Source organism: Aspergillus welwitschiae, assembly GCF_003344945.1.
Source record: "Aspergillus welwitschiae strain CBS 139.54b unplaced genomic scaffold BDQ94scaffold_12, whole genome shotgun sequence".
Lineage (NCBI taxonomy): Eukaryota > Fungi > Ascomycota > Eurotiomycetes > Eurotiales > Aspergillaceae > Aspergillus > Aspergillus welwitschiae.
This window is the reverse complement of record NW_020798706.1, coordinates 637,118-653,867: the sequence shown is the minus strand read 5'-3', so window position 1 is coordinate 653,867 and position 16,750 is coordinate 637,118. Positions and strand designations below refer to the sequence as shown.

Genomic DNA, 16,750 nt, shown 5'->3' with positions numbered 1-16,750 from the left:
CTGCCCAAGTTACGGGATGTACTATAGAAGGATTGGTCGGGGATGTGTGTGGGTGTATGGGTAGTGGGTGTATATTAGGCACTCTTACTTTTTTCTGTTGTTTGCGGGTACGGGTTGGAAGTATGGAAAGCAATGGAGGGGATGATGGTTGGTGAGGAAGAGAGGGAATGTGGAGTGGGTAGGTAGGTGAGTCATAGTGTATGTAGGTGATGATTATACACTGTTAACTACGGAGTATGTTTTCGAGTGTTGGGAGGTAGATAGGTAGAGAAGTAAGTATCTGTGTGTGTGTGTGTGTGTGTGTGTGTGTTTTTGTTGGACTTAGCAGTGATGGAATAGAAGTCTCTACTTAGTCTACATACTAGCATACATACATCAACTACATACAGATCTAGTGAACTTCATCTACCTAGTCACTTACTTACTCATGTCTCACTAATCAATAACTACACAGTAACATCATCAGATCTACTATGGAATTCCCCATCAGTACCCAACCGCGCGACACATAATACTCCCACCCACAGTAAGTAGTAAGTAGTAGAAGTGGGTCAAAGAGACTACACACACTCACACTCGGTCGGTCAATCGGCCGACCGGCCGACCGACCGGCGCCTCCGAAAACCAGATCAGGTCATACATACACTGAGTCAAGAAAAAAACATTTCATTCTGAGGAGGAGGGGGACGGGCGTGGTTACTGTGAAAGCAAATCCAAGGCAATTGCCAACTTCTACACATTGATTGGATAGAAAGCTGTGCGCTGGGCTGAATAAGTATTCGTTTATGGGGGATGTTATTGGCTGCGCCTCAGACGGTTTTTAAATTTCGTTCCCCGCAATTGTTGGGTTAGTTTCTTGCTTGGTGGATTGGATGGGATGGGATGGGGCTGTGTATGTTGTATGTATTTGGGTTGTATGGGTGGATGTGTGGTATTGCGTGGGATGGGATACATAGGATGAGAATATGGGTCTACTTTGTGGAGTCTTTGGGGTTAGCTGTTTTATTCATTTTCTTGTTCATATTACCTGATGCTAGAATGAGAAGGAGAGAAAGGGAGGTATCACTATCAAACAGAAGTAACCGTACACTGATTACTCCCTGATGGGGTGTACTGTGTACTGTGAACAGCAGAGACAGAAAATACACTAAACTAGATCAGTGGAGACATGGGGGATACTGTGCCCGCTTTATGCAGGCAATCGAGAAATAAGCGGCTCGCTAGGTAATTAAGTGTAGGCAGGTCAGTCCGTAAGTAGTAAGTAACTAAGTAACTACCTGAATAGGTAATTGGATTGACGAAGCAACAGAGTTGATCTACATATACGAATCGGGGTTTCTGATGTATATATTTTTCCCATCATGGTCACTCTACATACCTACGTCCGTTGAGATTGTATTCTATTCTGGGATATTATTAACAGTGGTCTGTCTTTATCCTGGCTTGACACATTGCTTGAAGTAATAGAAGTGGCTATGTTGCGAGGAAGATACTAATGTCCTATAGGGTAAATAGTAAATAACTTTCACTCACTCACCATGGAATACTGCCATTCTACATGCACATGCTTACTACAACATACTAGCTAGTACACAGCCATAAGCAGCACTCACTTACAGTGTAAAGGGTGTAGAATGCCACCGAACTTCCTGGAACCGGACTCAGACCTCATCGTCTCATGCAAGTTACGAATCAGGGCCGTGCGTTAGTTATATCATAGGCCTGAGTGGTCGGCCAACACCTGTGGTCAATCCATCCTAAGAGCTTAGACTAATATTAGTGTGTTGGGATGTACCTTGCCTACCTACTTAGCAGGTTAATCCTAATATACTTGTCACTACTATGAGCATCAACTTCATCGCTCTCGACCGACGGACAAAGTTAAAGTTGGAACAGCGCTTACTAGAGTAGGTACTGTAGCTGCCTATCCGCAGCAGGGGTTCGGCTGACTTGCCCGTTTTAGTGCGGAGAATGGTCAGGTGGTATACTGTTATTCTGGTTCGTGTTTCGTAGACAATGCCAATATACACTACTTACGCAATGTGTATTGTGTCTGTTTCTCAAGTGTCCATTGCTCCGTTATGGGAACGGGATTGGTGGTAGAGGAGCTGTGGACACCGGGTGACGGAACGGAGCTCTGCTACGGTCGGATGTATACCGGATGCTCTTATGGATGGATATAGCTGCTTGATAGTCCTTAATTGTCGGGTTTATAGTGATAAAGCGATAGGAAGGTGGGCACATAGGCATCACCTTAACGTAGTCTGTATGGCGTGCCTATAGATTCGACCGTATTGACAAGCTAAGACCAAGCACATTCAGGTCTCCGTGTCACCTCCGCATTCACGCAAGGAGTAACGAGGAGAAGACGATTGCAACGGATGAGAGTGGACAGACTGCGAGTCAAGAGATCTGCTCAGTGTACTCGGTACGAGACTCCGCAAGGACAAGAATGGCGGGGTAGGTAGGTTGTAGAGTTTACGTGGACAGGCAGGCATAAGGCAAGGAAATTCGATCGTACACCCATCTCGCAAATGCACGCCTTGTTGATCTGAGCAGAAGGAAGAGGATGAAGAATTTAGGTGACCAGGACCGGCGGTTCGCTCCTTGTCTCTCCACTGGAATACGGCGGGAACACCCTTCCGTGGATCCACTTGTCCCGTTCCACTGACTCTTCTGGTTGAGATGGCGCTGTTAACCTTCTCTCATGCAGTGGTTGGGCTCTTGTCCGCCTGCTTGCTGTGCTTGCTTTCTAAAAGGAAATTGGCACAAAGGCAATGGCTCTCTCACCATGTACGTATACCCGATGCGGTAGAATATGGAGTGCAGGAGGGTCTTGTCACGGCCATTCCGGTTGTGAGTGGGGCGTGTTTCAACCCAGGCATCGTCGCTCCATCGTGAATGCTTATTTTTCCCAAGCTGGCTAACTCCAATTCCCTGTTGTAGCAAATTGATCGTGAGGAGTGCACTTGCAGCGTCAGCACCTGCTGGGCTTTCCGGTGACCGGGCACGAGTGTTGGTTAGCCATCGTGACTAACAGAAGCTAGGCGGCCTAGTTTCTTGTACCTGCCTGGCCCCAAGACCGGCTTGACTCGTAGAAAAACGAGAACTCGTGGGCTGGGAGAGCATAGCGCAAACTCTCCAGCTTCAATAGCACCCGAACAGGTGCTGGGTACATACGAGGTACTGTAATCTTCGTTACGGATTTCCCCATTGGGCGATCCGCCTTCTCCCACGACGCTCTCTCTTTTGCTGTCTCTCGGGCGAGTGCCAGAGAGAGAATCCACTCACGACCTTGGCTCTTACACAGAAAAAAAGCCATCATTATGGCCATCTGACCATCCATGATCATCAAGCTTAATCGCTAGAGCGAACCAGACGAGTGCTAGAGTGAAACCGGCGACACGCGGATAAAGCAACGGAAAAGGGGAAAAAGCGAGGCACGGTCGGACCCAGAAGCCTAGTCCACTTTGTAAGTAGTGGGAAAAAGAATACGGCGCCAGAGCCTCTCAAGTTCCGAGCTCGAGCTCCAGCCAGCCTAAGCTCCAGCTCCACTTCCGAATTCGTCGTCTGGCAGATGGCGCGGACGACTACTCTTCGCCAGCCGTTTCGAATCACCGTCAGCCGTGAGGTCCAAGCCCTCGGAAACATAGTCCTCCAATAAAAGGCCGCTGTCTCCTCATGTCAGGGAAAGCTGAACATCTGATGAGAGGGGAAAGACAGAGTGGGAGGGAAAGGTCGAGTGAGGAGACCACCTGCGATGGAGGACAGACCGTTGACCAGGACCCTCAACACGGCGATCCGTCGGTCGCGATTTCATTTGTGTACTGCCTGGAAGTAAGTAGGTATGATTAGTAGTATTAATAGTATGACTATGGGCGTTTACAGAACAGCTAGTTGTAGTACCTAGTCCTACTACAGAGTCATTTTCAGGCTGCCTCTGCCTATTTTGCACGGAGCCTTCCCGTAGTGCCGTGAGCATAAACAGGGAACCAGTCGTCCATGACAAGATCACAGACCTGCCAGATTGAATTTGTCTTTGGTCACGGGAAGAGATGTAATACATCCAGTGCCTACAGGAGCCACTTCCAAGCCATCCGTGCCTGCTTTGGGGGACAGATGGGTTGGCGGTCCTGGATGGAAGATTCATCTGCAGTGCCTTGAATGTCCGTGCTGGGGCGCACAGGAGAGAAGATCTGGCCCACTTTTCCCCAGATTGTCAGGGTGAGGGCTTTTCTGGCCTTCCATTCCTGTTGCCGTCTGTAACACAACCATGGCATGCTCGGAGGGGCATGTCAATCCTCGCTAATTACCGTCCGATCTGCTTTCATGAATAGCTCACGCAGTATCTCTCAGCAGTCTGGGGAAAGATCGGACGACTCGAAAGGGGGGCGTCAGACTGGTCAGACGGATCACAATGCAGGGAGGACAAGAGCTCCAAGACTAGTGCCTCAAGGGAATTTGGCCTGTGGTGTCACTGCCCGAGCATCTGGCCATCTCCGCACTTGTCCAACACCGGCTGATGAGACCTAAGAGAGAAGAGAGGGCGGGAGCCCAGAAGAGAGAGAGCGCAGTGTCCAAGGTCGTCGTAGCGTGGGGTGTGGCGTCCAGCTGAGCCCGAGCCGTGTCATCCCGGCATGCAAGTAATACATAAGACCGACTAGAACGCTACGCCCCGTCATCACCACCGTCATCGGCGTCGCTCTTCCACTGCAGCAGGGCTGTCCGCGAACACATGGTGCATTCAATGCTTCAACGTGTCCGGCCTGTATGTAAGAGATGAAAGAAAGACCTGGTTTCTCTCCTCTCCTTTCGATATGCTAGAGATAGATCGAAATGCGTAGTTGCTTTTTTTTGGTAGACTGATCGTCTGGTGTGGTTCTTTGGGGGGGCCCCGAAGATTTACACTGGGAGAAGACAATCCTCCCGTTCTGTTCCACCAAGAATTATCAGGGGACCGGGGGAAAGTTAACTAACTATACGAGAGCGATATTCCCATGATCACGGTCAGTCGGTTGCTGGTTCCCACAGCAATACAAGCAGCAGCACCACCACCTCCTCCCCCTCCACAGCCACCAGCTGCACATACCGATGCGAGGCTACTCCATGATCTGGACCTGCTTCCCGCTGGCATTGTGTCATCAGGACGGATTCGGGGGTTTCCAGCTGCAGTTCGCAATCAAGGTGACGAACTCTCTCATAGCGACGCGGCCCTGTACGACTGTGGAAGGTTGCCAGTCAATCTGGTTGTATGGAGTCGGCAATAGCCTCACCGGATGGAGCAGATCCTCCACGCAAGCCAGTCGCTAGTTGCTTCGTCCATCACTTAGTGGGTTTTTCTCTAGTCTTACAGGCTGCCGGGCCCCTGGGAGGGAGCAGAGGGGAGGGGAGGACCATCCATTGCATTTTGGACGGGTCTGGGGAATCACCCACACCGGCCGGTCGCCAACCGAAAGGTGCGCCCAGCAGGATCTAGTGGTGAGCGACGAGGATCATCCGTCCGGCGACCTTTCCCAGGGTGCACCATCCATGCGTAGGGAAGGTTTATTCTGGATGGGGACCCTCCCAGCTGGGGCTGTTCTACTGGGTAAAAACAAATTCCTCATTCGAGCAGCATCATTTGCTTTTGCGTATCCACCGCGCTGGGGAAGAAGTGGAAGCTGTAGGAACTGGCACTAGGCACTCGGCACTAGGGAAGACGACGAAAATCAGGACGGCGAAGAGAATCGCAGGTTAACCTAGTGAAGTTTAGCATGGCTTTGGCTCGCTTCTTTGGCGTTTTTCTCCGTCCCGCGACGGACCAATCAGAGTGCAAATGCGCACTGGCTTGGCGTTCCTCGACCCCCCCGCATCCATGTTAGAGTTTAAAAAAAGCGCAGCCCGGGACGGGATGGATGGATGCCCTACTGACCCTGTCTTTTTCTCTCTTTTTAATCTTTTTCTTTTTTCCTCTAAAATCTGTTTGAATTTCTTGATCATCATTCCTAGTTTGTTTTAGAGATGATTGCTGTTCATTTACCCGCTATGTTAGAGGATACAATAAGAGGAAATCGCCCTAGAATACTCAAAGCAGTAATGGTCAAACTGCCGGTATAGTTAGTTGTCTTTGTCTGGCACGCTGCGGAATCTCCGAAAGTGGGCTTGGCTCTGGCGCATTGTTGTCATTGTCACGGTTAATTATTGCGATTCTCCCCAGACAGGAAGCATTGATCACAAAGTTTGCCTAGTTTGGATGCCCTCTTGATGGGGTCCACTTCCATGCCTCCAATCACTCCCCGACCGATGAGGAGAAGAGAATGAACCAGAGATGAGCAGGAGGATACTAATGATAATCCTAATGTTGGGAAGTCCCCATCAGCATACATCACGAGAATGTTGCTCCCCAGGGAAATGTTTTTGGATTTTCCACGACACCCTAAGAGCTATTTTACTTATTTGTGCCGTTATTATTGTTCTTGCGCACGGTAACTTAGCTCCTGTACTTATGTCAGTAGTAGTCGGACGGGCTCCAGAGGGTCAGTCAGTCCATAGCTCAACCATCAGAACTATAGTGAAAAAACAAGTGGTAGCAAGTAAAGTAGTGAATCAACCAAAAAAGACGAAGAATTATAATTATAATTCTTATAATACTTCGGTGCTGCCAGAAGTACTAACTAAATTCTACTAACTTTCCTCCTCCTACTATTATTACTGCTACCCTCTCGACTTGCCCACTTGGGTTGGTTACCTTTCCGTCTTGCCATCCATCCCCCTCCAAACCATCCATTCACAGAGAATTACTGTTAATACCTTGCCCCATCCCCATCCCCATCGCCATACCTGTCCATACAATACGGATTGTCAGGAACATTATTCATTCCTATGACTACTGTTCGGAATCCTATTGAATAATTAGAAAGACCAAAAAACCCAAAAACCTTCCTCTGGTTCTACTACCTCTTGCCAGTAAAAAAAATACCATACTATTACTTATATTAAATCGCTTCCCCATCCTTCCTTCTCCCCGATCTTCAAATTCAGCCTCGTTTCAAGAGGAAAGATTCTGCCTCTGCACTCCCACTCTCTCTACCCACGGACGATCCACTACTACTACTACTACTACTACTACTACACTACTTACCACCACTACTATTACTATTCTTACACTAACAGCTAACTGATTGACTGATTGACTGATTGAAACCTGCCTTTCCCCATCCACTCACACCACGAATTCCTCCTGCTAAACTACGACTAATCTCCCTCGGGTCCAATCCGTGCTTCCACTAAATCACAGCCAAGTCTTGAACTGCTCCCCACTCCAATCATAATTACTCTATAGGGAGATTCTTTATCCTCATTCACTTCTTCACCTTCCCCTCCTTAAAAAGACCTCCCCAACAACCTCCTTCTTAAACCACCTCTTCTCCCCCTCCCCATCGCCGAAGCATTGTCGCCCGTCTACCCCTCTTCCTCGCGCTGGTCCAAACTCCCCGACCAACCAACCAACACATTTCTCTTCCCGTTCGCTCGCCTTCCTTTCCTCCTTCTCCCACCCCCTCTTTATCGCCCTCCTCTTGTCTATCTCGCAATCATAGCGCACCTCGGCTTGAGGTGTGTATGGGTCAATGTTGTCCATGCAGAAATCCCACACCTATGTGCTCCCTCCATCCACCACCTATAATAATGTCACCGGTCTCCCTCACACCATGCCATCGGCCAACCCGCCAGCTGAGCGTCGCGACTCCACCCGCTCGGTCATGTTGACGGACGTCCCCGCCCTCGGCGACTGCCCATTAGTAGACGACTCGTCACTCTCGCACCGAAACAGCATCAGCACCACCGACGGCATATCTAACGATTCGCCCGCCTCGTGGGATGGCGACGCCCCCTCCGATAATTCTCCCTCTGCCGAGGTCGACGTCAAGATTCAAGACGGCTTACACCATCCGTTTTCAACGACCGCAGACACCTCGCCGAAAACCTTCCGATTCAACGTGATCGCATCCCACGGCATGGACGCTTCCATGGACGAGGTAACACCCAAGATCGAGGAGATAGATGATGTGGACGAGTTGCAGAGCATAAAACCGGTGGGAGTGGAGACATCGATGGCCAATGCGAGTTCTACCCATCCGGATTCCACGGCTGCTCCCGTCAACGTCCCACGGAAACGTGGACGACCACGCAAACATCCGCTGCCAGCGCCCGGGAATCAGATCAAAATCACCAAGGGTCGATCCAAAACGGGTTGTATCACCTGTCGCCGGCGGAAGAAGAAATGCGACGAGACCAAGCCAGCGTAAAGCTCCCGTCCTCCTTTGACTGGTCCATCCTGTGTCGCAACGGTCGCAGTGGTTAACTTTCTTTCCCTTCCTGCAGGTGTCTCAACTGTCAGAAGAATGCCGTGGTATGCGAGGGCTACCCGCCGAAAGAAATATGGAAGAGTGGTAAGCAGAAGCTTGAGGATGGTAAGTGCACCTTGGACCGTGGCATGCTCGAGCTGCTTTGCTGTGCGTATTTACTATTCCTGGTTGCTTATCCGGCGCCTTTGATCCAATCACCTTGACACCTGTATGAACGTTCTGACGCCTTAGTTTCACAGCAGTTCGCACCCAGAACATGGTTGCCCGCTCTCTACCTCTGCTTATCGACGGCATCGAAACCGAGATTGACCGGCGCTTCCTCGATCATTTCGTCTACGGCTTTAGTCGCGTTTTGACCCTGATCAACGATGACTCCAACCCGTTCAAGGAGATCTTGCTCCCGATGGCCACTCAGCACCGGGGTTTGATGCACTCGCTCATGTGCCTCTCAGGATCGCACCTGTCGGGTCTCCATCATGATCCAATGTTGGAGGAGCGAAAGTTCTATCATTACCACCGCGCTATCAGGGATCTCAAGGACAATATCACAGCGTCTTCAGGTAATTCTGAGCAAGACCCTGAGCTTCTTATCGAAGATCCCATTATCGCATCCACAATTGCTCTCAGCTTGAACACCATCTGTGAAGGGGAAACCAAAGGGGAATACAGACCCCACATGGATGCCGCCCGGTATTTGCTGTCGACACAGCAACCGAGGAATGAGAAGTTCCGGCAGTTTATTGTCGAGTTCTTCCAGTACCATGATGTCTCCAACTCCATCACTTCGCTGGATCGCCGCCCCGCCCATCTGCAGGGCGGCTTACGGCTGCCTGACTTTGTGCCACACGCGCAGGCAGGGATGTTCCTTGGAGTCTTTGATGGTCTATTCAATTATATCTCCGAGGTAACTCGAATTCGAGACCGGATTCGACAGCGGTCCAATGAAGGATACGAACCTGCTGTTGACTACCAGATTCTGGGCGATGCCGTCTCCATCGACTCCGCCATTCGAGCTTGGGAGACCTCGTATACGCCCAACACGCCAAACTACTACCTGGCGCAACTATATCGCCAGTCCACCTGGGTCTACCTGTACCGCACCATCCGCCCGTCCCGACCAAGCGAGAAAATTGCACAGGTTGTGGACGATGGACTTTCTTTCCTGGATCAGCTGCCTCAGGATGCAGGCGCCTACAGTATTGTGCTGATGCCACTGTTCCTCCTGGGCTGTTCTGCCTTCCTGCCCCGCCAGCGGGAGAGGATCAAGAAGGGCTTTGAGACCCTCAAGGGCTACTCCAACCTCCGCAACATCGAACCCGCCTTCAAGGTCGTTGAGCGAGTGTGGGAAGTGATGGACACGAAAATGGAAGAAAGTTGGGACTGGGAGAAGATCATCAGCGACATGAATATGGATTTCTTGATCACCTAGGCTACTTGCCGCTTCTATTTGCAATTTGCATGTTTTCTTTTTCGGTTCGGTCCGATTGCATGATTCGTCGTTCTTACTGGCGACGAACTTTTCGTTGGTTCTCCGAGTCATTCGATGTATGTATCTCTTTCTTCCTTTCTTTCCTTTTTCTTCTTCTTTTTCTTTTCTCCTATTCTTTTTCTTTTTCTGGTCTACCGAATGGCGAACGGGCAACAGAACCCAAGTGGAGCAGCCTCAAAGCGAGACGGACGGACATGGCGTCAGCGGGCATGGATAGGGGCACAGTTCCGTATACCAACATACCAAAAGGGACACTGGCCGGTCGGAATGGTTCTTTGAGATGTACTTATATATATGACGGAGTATGCGTCTGATGAGTCGTGATGATATTTTTCTTCTTTCTTTATTATTCTTGATACATGTATAAGATTACTGCCTTTGTATATACAGATAGTTAAGATTATGATATTACCCTTTACCAAGCCTGGATATACCGACTTTCACACAGAATCTTCCATCAACACTAGCAGTAGCTACAGCGGGCTACCCACTAGTCAGCTACCGACCTACTAATGAACCCAACAACACCACCCAACTACCCAAGGCAACCTTACAGTAGGTTGGTCCAATTTAACTTCCACTGACATCTACTAGTTAAGCTTCTCCCCTTTCTGTTCCACTGCAAATACATTCCTGTTCCTGAAGATGTTTGCTTTTGTTTTATTTCCTTCTTCTCCTTATCATCATCATTGCTTTTTTTCCTTCTTTTTCTTTCCTTTCCCCTGCATTCTGCAAGTTGATATGTGTATGGTCGTAGATAAGCTCCCGCTAATCTCTTCCCCTCTCGGGATATGACTTACTGTTACTAGTAGGAATCAGGATCAGGTTGGAATCCGGTTGGGCACTTATCGCTCTATTCTCCAGGTAGATAGATAGATACATAATAGATAGCTTGGTTGAGACATACATTAGTGAGCTAATGTAGTTAATATCCAGCCCAGCTCGGCGGATTCGTTATAAGGGTTAGGTAGTAGCTGAATAGCTGAGAAAGGGAATTGAGTGACGATCGTGATCGTGGTTCTGATGTTATTGGTGATGGTTGGAGGTTCTTTTGCGTGTAGATTGTTTGATACTGGTAGAGTAGATTGGTGCTATGGGTAGGGTGGAGGTGATCACGGAGATAGATTATCATTGAGTGAGGTGTGTATGTGCGCAAAGTACTGGAAGATATCAACTACAAGGAAACAAGTCTATTCTATTCGATCTATACCTGTATTTATGGATAAAGCACCAGTCATCTATAACAGCTAGGTAGAGTCTGAATCAAACTGGATGGTTACGTTGGGGGTTTTGATGTGTGCAACGAGAGATAGGCATCCATCCATCACTGCATAGTCCCATAGTCAAGGCCCGGTTCCTCGGTCGGGACAGGTTGCATGTGTTCTGTTGTTCGAGGGCCAGTGTATCTTCTATTCACGAGTCAGTAACCATTTTCTTTTCTTGAACTTACGTAAAGAATAGAAAGATATACTCACCCCCTCGCAGCAACCCACCACCAAACCAGCGAAAACGCAGCGATGGAAATACCAACGCAGATGCCGTAGTTCCTACCACTAGTTAGATCCGTCTGAAGACTTCATTGAGGGGATCTGAACGCACATATTCGACACCGTCACCGGCACCGTCGGCGGAAAGAACAGCACCGAGCTGATAAACACCACCCATATCACCGAGATCCAATTAATGTAAGGTCCCCATCGTCCCAGTGTAAACGGCCCCTCGATGAACTTCACCTGCTTTCGGTATATCTGGTGGGCTAGGATGACGGACACGTAGGAGAGGTCCAATGCCGGCGCAGTGATGCTGAAGATCGCGGTGGCGGTGTGGGTCGAGCCGATGGCAATGCAATTCAGGCAGATGCTGAAGAAGACGACGAACCAGACGGCGTTGACGGGGGTTTGGGTGTATGGGTTCACTTGGGAGAGGAAGCTGGATGGTTCGTGGTGTTAACAGTCTATCTTGCTTCGTTGGATGAGGGGTTAGTGTAGGGAACGTACGACGAAAAGGGTAGGGCTTCGTCACGAGCAAAAGCGTAGGCCATTCGAGTGTCTGCTAGCATGGCAGAGCATCCAGTGAAGAACTGTACGAGGATTGCTAGTCCCCACATGGCTGAGCCGCCTAGCTTTCCTCCGGCGTTGAGGAAGATCTGGGCTGCTGGGAGGCCAGTGGGGGTATTGAGGATGCCATCGAAGTCGGTGAGACAGAAGCACATTGATATGGTTAGGATCCAGCCGAGGATGCCAGATACAATCACGGCTGACTGGATGGCTAGGGGACCTAGAGCTGCTGCATTGTGGGTTTCTTCGGACATGCTGGGACTATGTGTAAGCTGGTCTGGGGAATTTAGCAGATGTAGAGTGTGCTCACTGTGTGGTTCCGTCGTAGTCGGTCATTGTCCATGCAACAGAGATAAACCCTAGTAGGAAGGAGAATACCTTTGATCCCCATCCGGACCCATCAGTGAAGTGGGTGAACACCCAGATGGCTGGTTGCTTATTGGGGGTGAACCATAACAGGGCGAAGCAGATACAGAAAGTCGCGGCGACTAGCTGGTCAGCTGGGTCCAACTTCCATGAGAAGATGACATACTGTTTATCGGAGCGAACCAAAGGAAGATTTGATGCAGAGACTTGGTGGTCATCGAGCAGATCACACCCAGTACACAGAGCAATATCACGGACAAGAGCACCGTATCCAACGCGGAACTGTCCCGTTAGTCAAGACAGTAGGTATGCTACGGCAAGAGACCTACGGTGAGTACGAATACTTTCCATCCACAAGCTCCGAATTCATGCTCGCGCAGGCAAGTAACATCTGGCTGACAGTATAGGCGACACTGGATACTCCCGCCGTCTGTCCGAGGAGGTTACACCATCCCTGTACCCAGGAGAAGATGGGTACATGTTCATCTGGGACTACATGCTTGGTGACAAAGTACATGCCTCCGGCAGTAGGATATGCAGAGACCAGCTCTGCGACCGAGCTGCCGATACACAAGGCCATGCAAGAGCCCACAAACCAACACCATACTGCGGTTGCTGGGCCTCCTGCAGCCAAGGGAGCTCCGAACGTGGCGGGAACTGAGCCTAGAATGCCTAAGATGGAAATGGCATAAGAGACGGTGGACCATTTTGAGAATTCACGTTTCAATTCCTAAAGAGTCAAAAGCCAGCCGATGGATCCAGGCGCTTGGGCCATACCTGTTTGTAGCCGATGCGGGCCAAGAGAAGCTCGTCATTGTCGTGGATGGTGGCCATCGCACTGGGAGCGTGGATATAGTTTCGCCCTAGGATTGAACGAAGCAACGAGGGCGAATGGTGGGTTCGAATTCGGTATTCAAAGTAACTCTGTAGATTCCGATCAGTGATCGTCGGGATCAGTCGATGCGGAACTCACCCGTCCAGATGCCGATGAAGAGTCGGTGAGAACCCCGCGAGGACCACCACGAACACGGAGGATGAATTTGGGGTATTACTGAGGGTGAGCGAAAGGATGAGAGAATTAATAGATAGTCAACAAAGTGGTCATAAAGTTTGATGAAATTTCATCATTAGTCAAAAGGAACTGGAGATCCAGCAGAAGTGGCTGGGAGGGGGCAGACGCATGATGCATTCTTATCGGGGCCGGACTGACAAAACCCAGCAAGGGCATCCCTACACCTCCTACTCCTATACTCCGTATATCACAAAGACATCCCCGCAAAACCTCTCGGAAAACCCTGGTTAATGGCGTCTGATTGGGATTTGCTTCATAAGTTCTCGAGTTCCAATAATGCTATCCTTTACCGAGTCACGGCTCCCCGCGCATCGACCTGGTCAACTATAAAGGTCAAGCTATCATACCAGTGAGTTCCTAGAAATATTACAGCTTTGAATCCCTGATATCAGAGGTAACGCTACCTATAATGTCTTAGATCTCTGAAGCTGCTGACTGCAGCAATATGAGTGTAGTCTCGGAGTACGCCCTAAGCGGCGCATGCAAGATTGGATCCAAGAGCTCATAGGAAAGCGACAGTGACGAATTGTGATTATTGCTATGATAGAAACTGTCTGTGATGACTTACTTGAATACACCGGCTTGTATGTTCAAAGCATACATCTCTTTACTGAGCGAGTTCGACATTCGTTGATGCTTCATTCAGATGGGGTAGCCAGACGGTAACCCCATAAACAGCAAGAGAAATGCCAGTGATTCGATATGCTGCAGCTCTTATCATACTCAGTCAATTACAAAAGTTCCGACTGGCCACTTCTCTGAAGCAACTTCCTTATAGGCATCACTCTCCAAGCGTTTTGTCTCCGCCACCCTGACAGAGTCGGAACTGTTGTATCTGTGCGGGCTAAGCCGCAGCAACCCAACTCTACGATAATGATGTGGTCCCCTGCTGTTGGTTGCATTCCTCGGCTGAGGCTGTAGAATGAGGAGATATAGCACTGGTGGATCAAATCGAGTCACTTCTGCAATGTGGATTAGTGTGAAGTCCATACTGCTGCTCGGAACGATAACAGAGCCGCTCGTTTCCGTTCCTGCGAGGTAGCCAGGTCTCACAAGGGCGACCTGCGCCAGCTCCCTCATGCTTGCCAACGGACTAGAGCGCGTAAGGGCCCTCTATGCAGCCCTCACGGGGTTCCATCGGGACTTGGAATAGCTATCGAGTTTCAAATGGAAGTGCCGATACGGCGCCTCCAGGGTAAGTTCCGCGCCCTCTACATGGCCGAAGACGCCATGAAGCTGGCCGTGGACCTTGAAATCAAGGATTTTTGCAAGATAGGTATAGTTGCGCATCCATCTCAACTGGGGCCACTTCAAAGCGACATAAGTATCTGCCCCTATCCAGCTCCAGGACGGCTTCCGTTGCTTCGAAGAATCACCCACCGGAGCATATCTTTCTTTATTATATTTGTATTGGTAACGGAGGTTCTGAGCCTCAGAGCGTCTAGCAGTATCAGCAAGCGGTCCTGGGTAGTGCTCATTACGGTGAATGCTCCATAATAAGCCAAATAGGAGGCCCCCCCTCCACAATCCCGCGCAGTACTGTTCTCCAAACTGCGCATGGAAGAACTCGGCCAATGCTTCGATCGCCGGCAAGCGATCTCTATCAAATTTGAGATCCCGTAATAAATACTTTTCCAGCAGCAGGTACCAATTCCGATAGGGATCTGGCATGTCATTTGCGGCGTATAGTTCATCTGGCTTGGGCAGAGGAACCGGTAGTGGCTGTGGAAGCTCTATGAGAGAGGTAGCGGGTTCCTCTCCTGGCTCCCTAAACGTCACAGCGCGGCACTTCCAAATCATCTCTTCTTTAGTGTAATACAAGAGTCTTTTCGATAGTAATTCCTCTTGGAATGTCCAGCCTCTGGTAGCCCAGCGCGAATACCGTGACGGCTCCTTGTTAAACTCATTCGTGTAACTCCGAAAAACAACAGGATACGCGCGGAAATCATCATTGACGCTACCTCGGTGGGATCTTCGACGCCAAGGGAAAGGGCAGCTAAAGAACGGTGCCCTTTTGTCTAGGAAGCCATCGTCCGCCGTTTTTGCGCTCGTAGCGGCAATAGTGACAGCTGCATGTCTGTGAATGCGGCTCATTCTTGAAGCTTCGACCGCCCAGTCATTACTATCATCTTGAAAGATACAGAGGGAGTCGATCCATAAGTAGCGGAATCCTAGTGCTCTTGTCACGAGGACAGCGTCCCGTAGAGTGGCTGGAAATGTCGCCAGAGACCGTCCGCTGCGGAGACCGTCAAAAGATGAGGCATTGAGAGTGAAATTAGAGTCTCCGCCCCAGCAATAGCTCAATGCCGCCCATCTTCCGGTTTCACCGTCTGCGCTGATGTGTAAATATGGTTGTGTGAGTGAGTCCCCTACGTCAATGACACGTGTGGGAAGAGAATGCGCTCTGTCTTTGTATCCTTCGCATTTTGCATGCTTCCGGCAGCATTTATCTAGCCAACTGGCCGCCAGAGAGAGACACATCTCAGAGTGCAGATCACAAGGCAATTCGTCACGACCGATATCTTCAAGGAGATGTGCGTCTCTCTTTGGTATCTCTGCGCCTTTTCGGCGTTAGCGTACTCTCACAGCCTCCCAGTCTCCGGGTACCTACCCTTAGCAGTGCATATGTTCAACTTTGCGATTACTCCAACATCCTTGCAGATATTCGGGTCCCGCTCCCCATTATCATCTGGCATGGCTACAACTACCAATTGAAGGTAGCGATGAAGACCATAATTCTGATGGATAGAAAAGAGCAGCGGCCCTCGGCATTGCTTACATGCGCATTCATCCGTCCCATGCGTTTCAGTGTCAGCGCAGTATTTTCTGTCACTGTTTTGGGACAAGAAGTGGCAATGATGTGCCCAAACCATTCTGCAAAACTCACAGCCATCTTTCATAGCATTTTGAAGAGCGGTGATACTCGCGTGGTGAGCCTGAAACCCCTTGGATTTATAAATATTGAGGGAAAGCCCGCCAGTCCAAGGGTCGCTTATTGGATAGAGTTCACGCGTATTGTGGTAAGATTGCAAGAGATTTCGGAGGTCGATGTTCTGACAGGCATCGCATAACTTCATCTTTCAAAAGGATAGACGATGTCTATCACAACACAATTATGACAGTCTGATTTGGATCAACTATAACATTTTCAGAGAACACTAGTATCTGAGGATCACCGTCGGATGACCAGTCCAACAGAAATAAGCAATCCTGGGAATTTATGATACCCTGCTGTGACCAGGAGCCCAATGACTGAACGATCAATTAAAGTTGGGCAGATGTATACAACGCGCACTGCGCGACAGTTCCTGTCGTTCACATGAGCCTTTTCGAGCCGGTTCTTCCCGCCGACTCGAGTACCCTAGTCGAACCAACTAATCCATAAATACCATAGACACCAAAATATACATAACCTATCTTA

General features: G+C 49.6%; 7 protein-coding genes across 7 annotated transcripts; 4 read left to right on the top strand and 3 right to left on the bottom strand.

The window, feature by feature from the left end:
• Positions 1 to 867: 867 nt before the first annotated feature.
• Positions 868 to 1,241, top strand: BDQ94DRAFT_141756 (uncharacterized protein). The gene has a single exon (XM_026765885.1). It carries the CDS (start codon positions 883 to 885, stop codon positions 1,102 to 1,104), a length of 222 nt encoding a protein of 73 aa, XP_026627585.1. The 5' UTR covers positions 868 to 882; the 3' UTR covers positions 1,105 to 1,241.
• Positions 1,242 to 2,590: 1,349 nt separating this feature from the next.
• On the top strand, positions 2,591 to 3,257 carry BDQ94DRAFT_141754 (uncharacterized protein). Its single transcript, XM_026765884.1, has one exon. It carries the CDS (start codon positions 2,686 to 2,688, stop codon positions 2,899 to 2,901), a length of 216 nt encoding a protein of 71 aa, XP_026627584.1. The 5' UTR covers positions 2,591 to 2,685; the 3' UTR covers positions 2,902 to 3,257.
• Positions 3,258 to 3,481: 224 nt separating this feature from the next.
• On the bottom strand, positions 3,482 to 4,599 carry BDQ94DRAFT_141753 (uncharacterized protein). Its single transcript, XM_026765883.1, has one exon. It carries the CDS (start codon positions 4,148 to 4,150, stop codon positions 3,680 to 3,682), a length of 471 nt encoding a protein of 156 aa, XP_026627583.1. The 5' UTR covers positions 4,151 to 4,599; the 3' UTR covers positions 3,482 to 3,679.
• A 93-nt stretch (positions 4,600 to 4,692) lies between these two features.
• On the top strand, positions 4,693 to 5,917 carry BDQ94DRAFT_141752 (uncharacterized protein). Its single transcript, XM_026765882.1, has one exon. It carries the CDS (start codon positions 4,998 to 5,000, stop codon positions 5,265 to 5,267), a length of 270 nt encoding a protein of 89 aa, XP_026627582.1. The 5' UTR covers positions 4,693 to 4,997; the 3' UTR covers positions 5,268 to 5,917.
• A 1,690-nt stretch (positions 5,918 to 7,607) lies between these two features.
• BDQ94DRAFT_158932 (Zn(II)2Cys6 transcription factor) lies at positions 7,608 to 9,774 on the top strand (the record flags this gene model as incomplete). The annotated part of the gene is made up of 3 exons (XM_026769015.1): positions 7,608 to 8,281; positions 8,362 to 8,492; positions 8,585 to 9,774. 3 exons carry the CDS (start codon positions 7,608 to 7,610, stop codon positions 9,772 to 9,774), a joined length of 1,995 nt encoding a protein of 664 aa, XP_026627581.1.
• Positions 9,775 to 11,305: 1,531 nt separating this feature from the next.
• Positions 11,306 to 13,091, bottom strand: BDQ94DRAFT_169485 (amino acid permease; the record flags this gene model as incomplete). Its single annotated transcript, XM_026771306.1, has 7 exons — positions 11,306 to 11,381; positions 11,434 to 11,763; positions 11,832 to 12,146; positions 12,202 to 12,379; positions 12,424 to 12,539; positions 12,587 to 12,987; positions 13,035 to 13,091. 7 exons carry the CDS (start codon positions 13,089 to 13,091, stop codon positions 11,306 to 11,308), a joined length of 1,473 nt encoding a protein of 490 aa, XP_026627580.1.
• A 776-nt stretch (positions 13,092 to 13,867) lies between these two features.
• On the bottom strand, positions 13,868 to 16,749 carry BDQ94DRAFT_177938 (HET domain-containing protein). Its single transcript, XM_026773030.1, has 3 exons — positions 15,941 to 16,749; positions 14,474 to 15,890; positions 13,868 to 14,440 (listed from the first exon to the last, which is right to left on the bottom strand). The coding sequence occupies exons 1-3, from the start codon at positions 16,404 to 16,406 to the stop codon at positions 14,053 to 14,055; spliced, it is 2,271 nt and encodes a 756-aa protein (XP_026627579.1). The 5' UTR covers positions 16,407 to 16,749; the 3' UTR covers positions 13,868 to 14,052.
• Position 16,750: the final 1 nt, after the last annotated feature.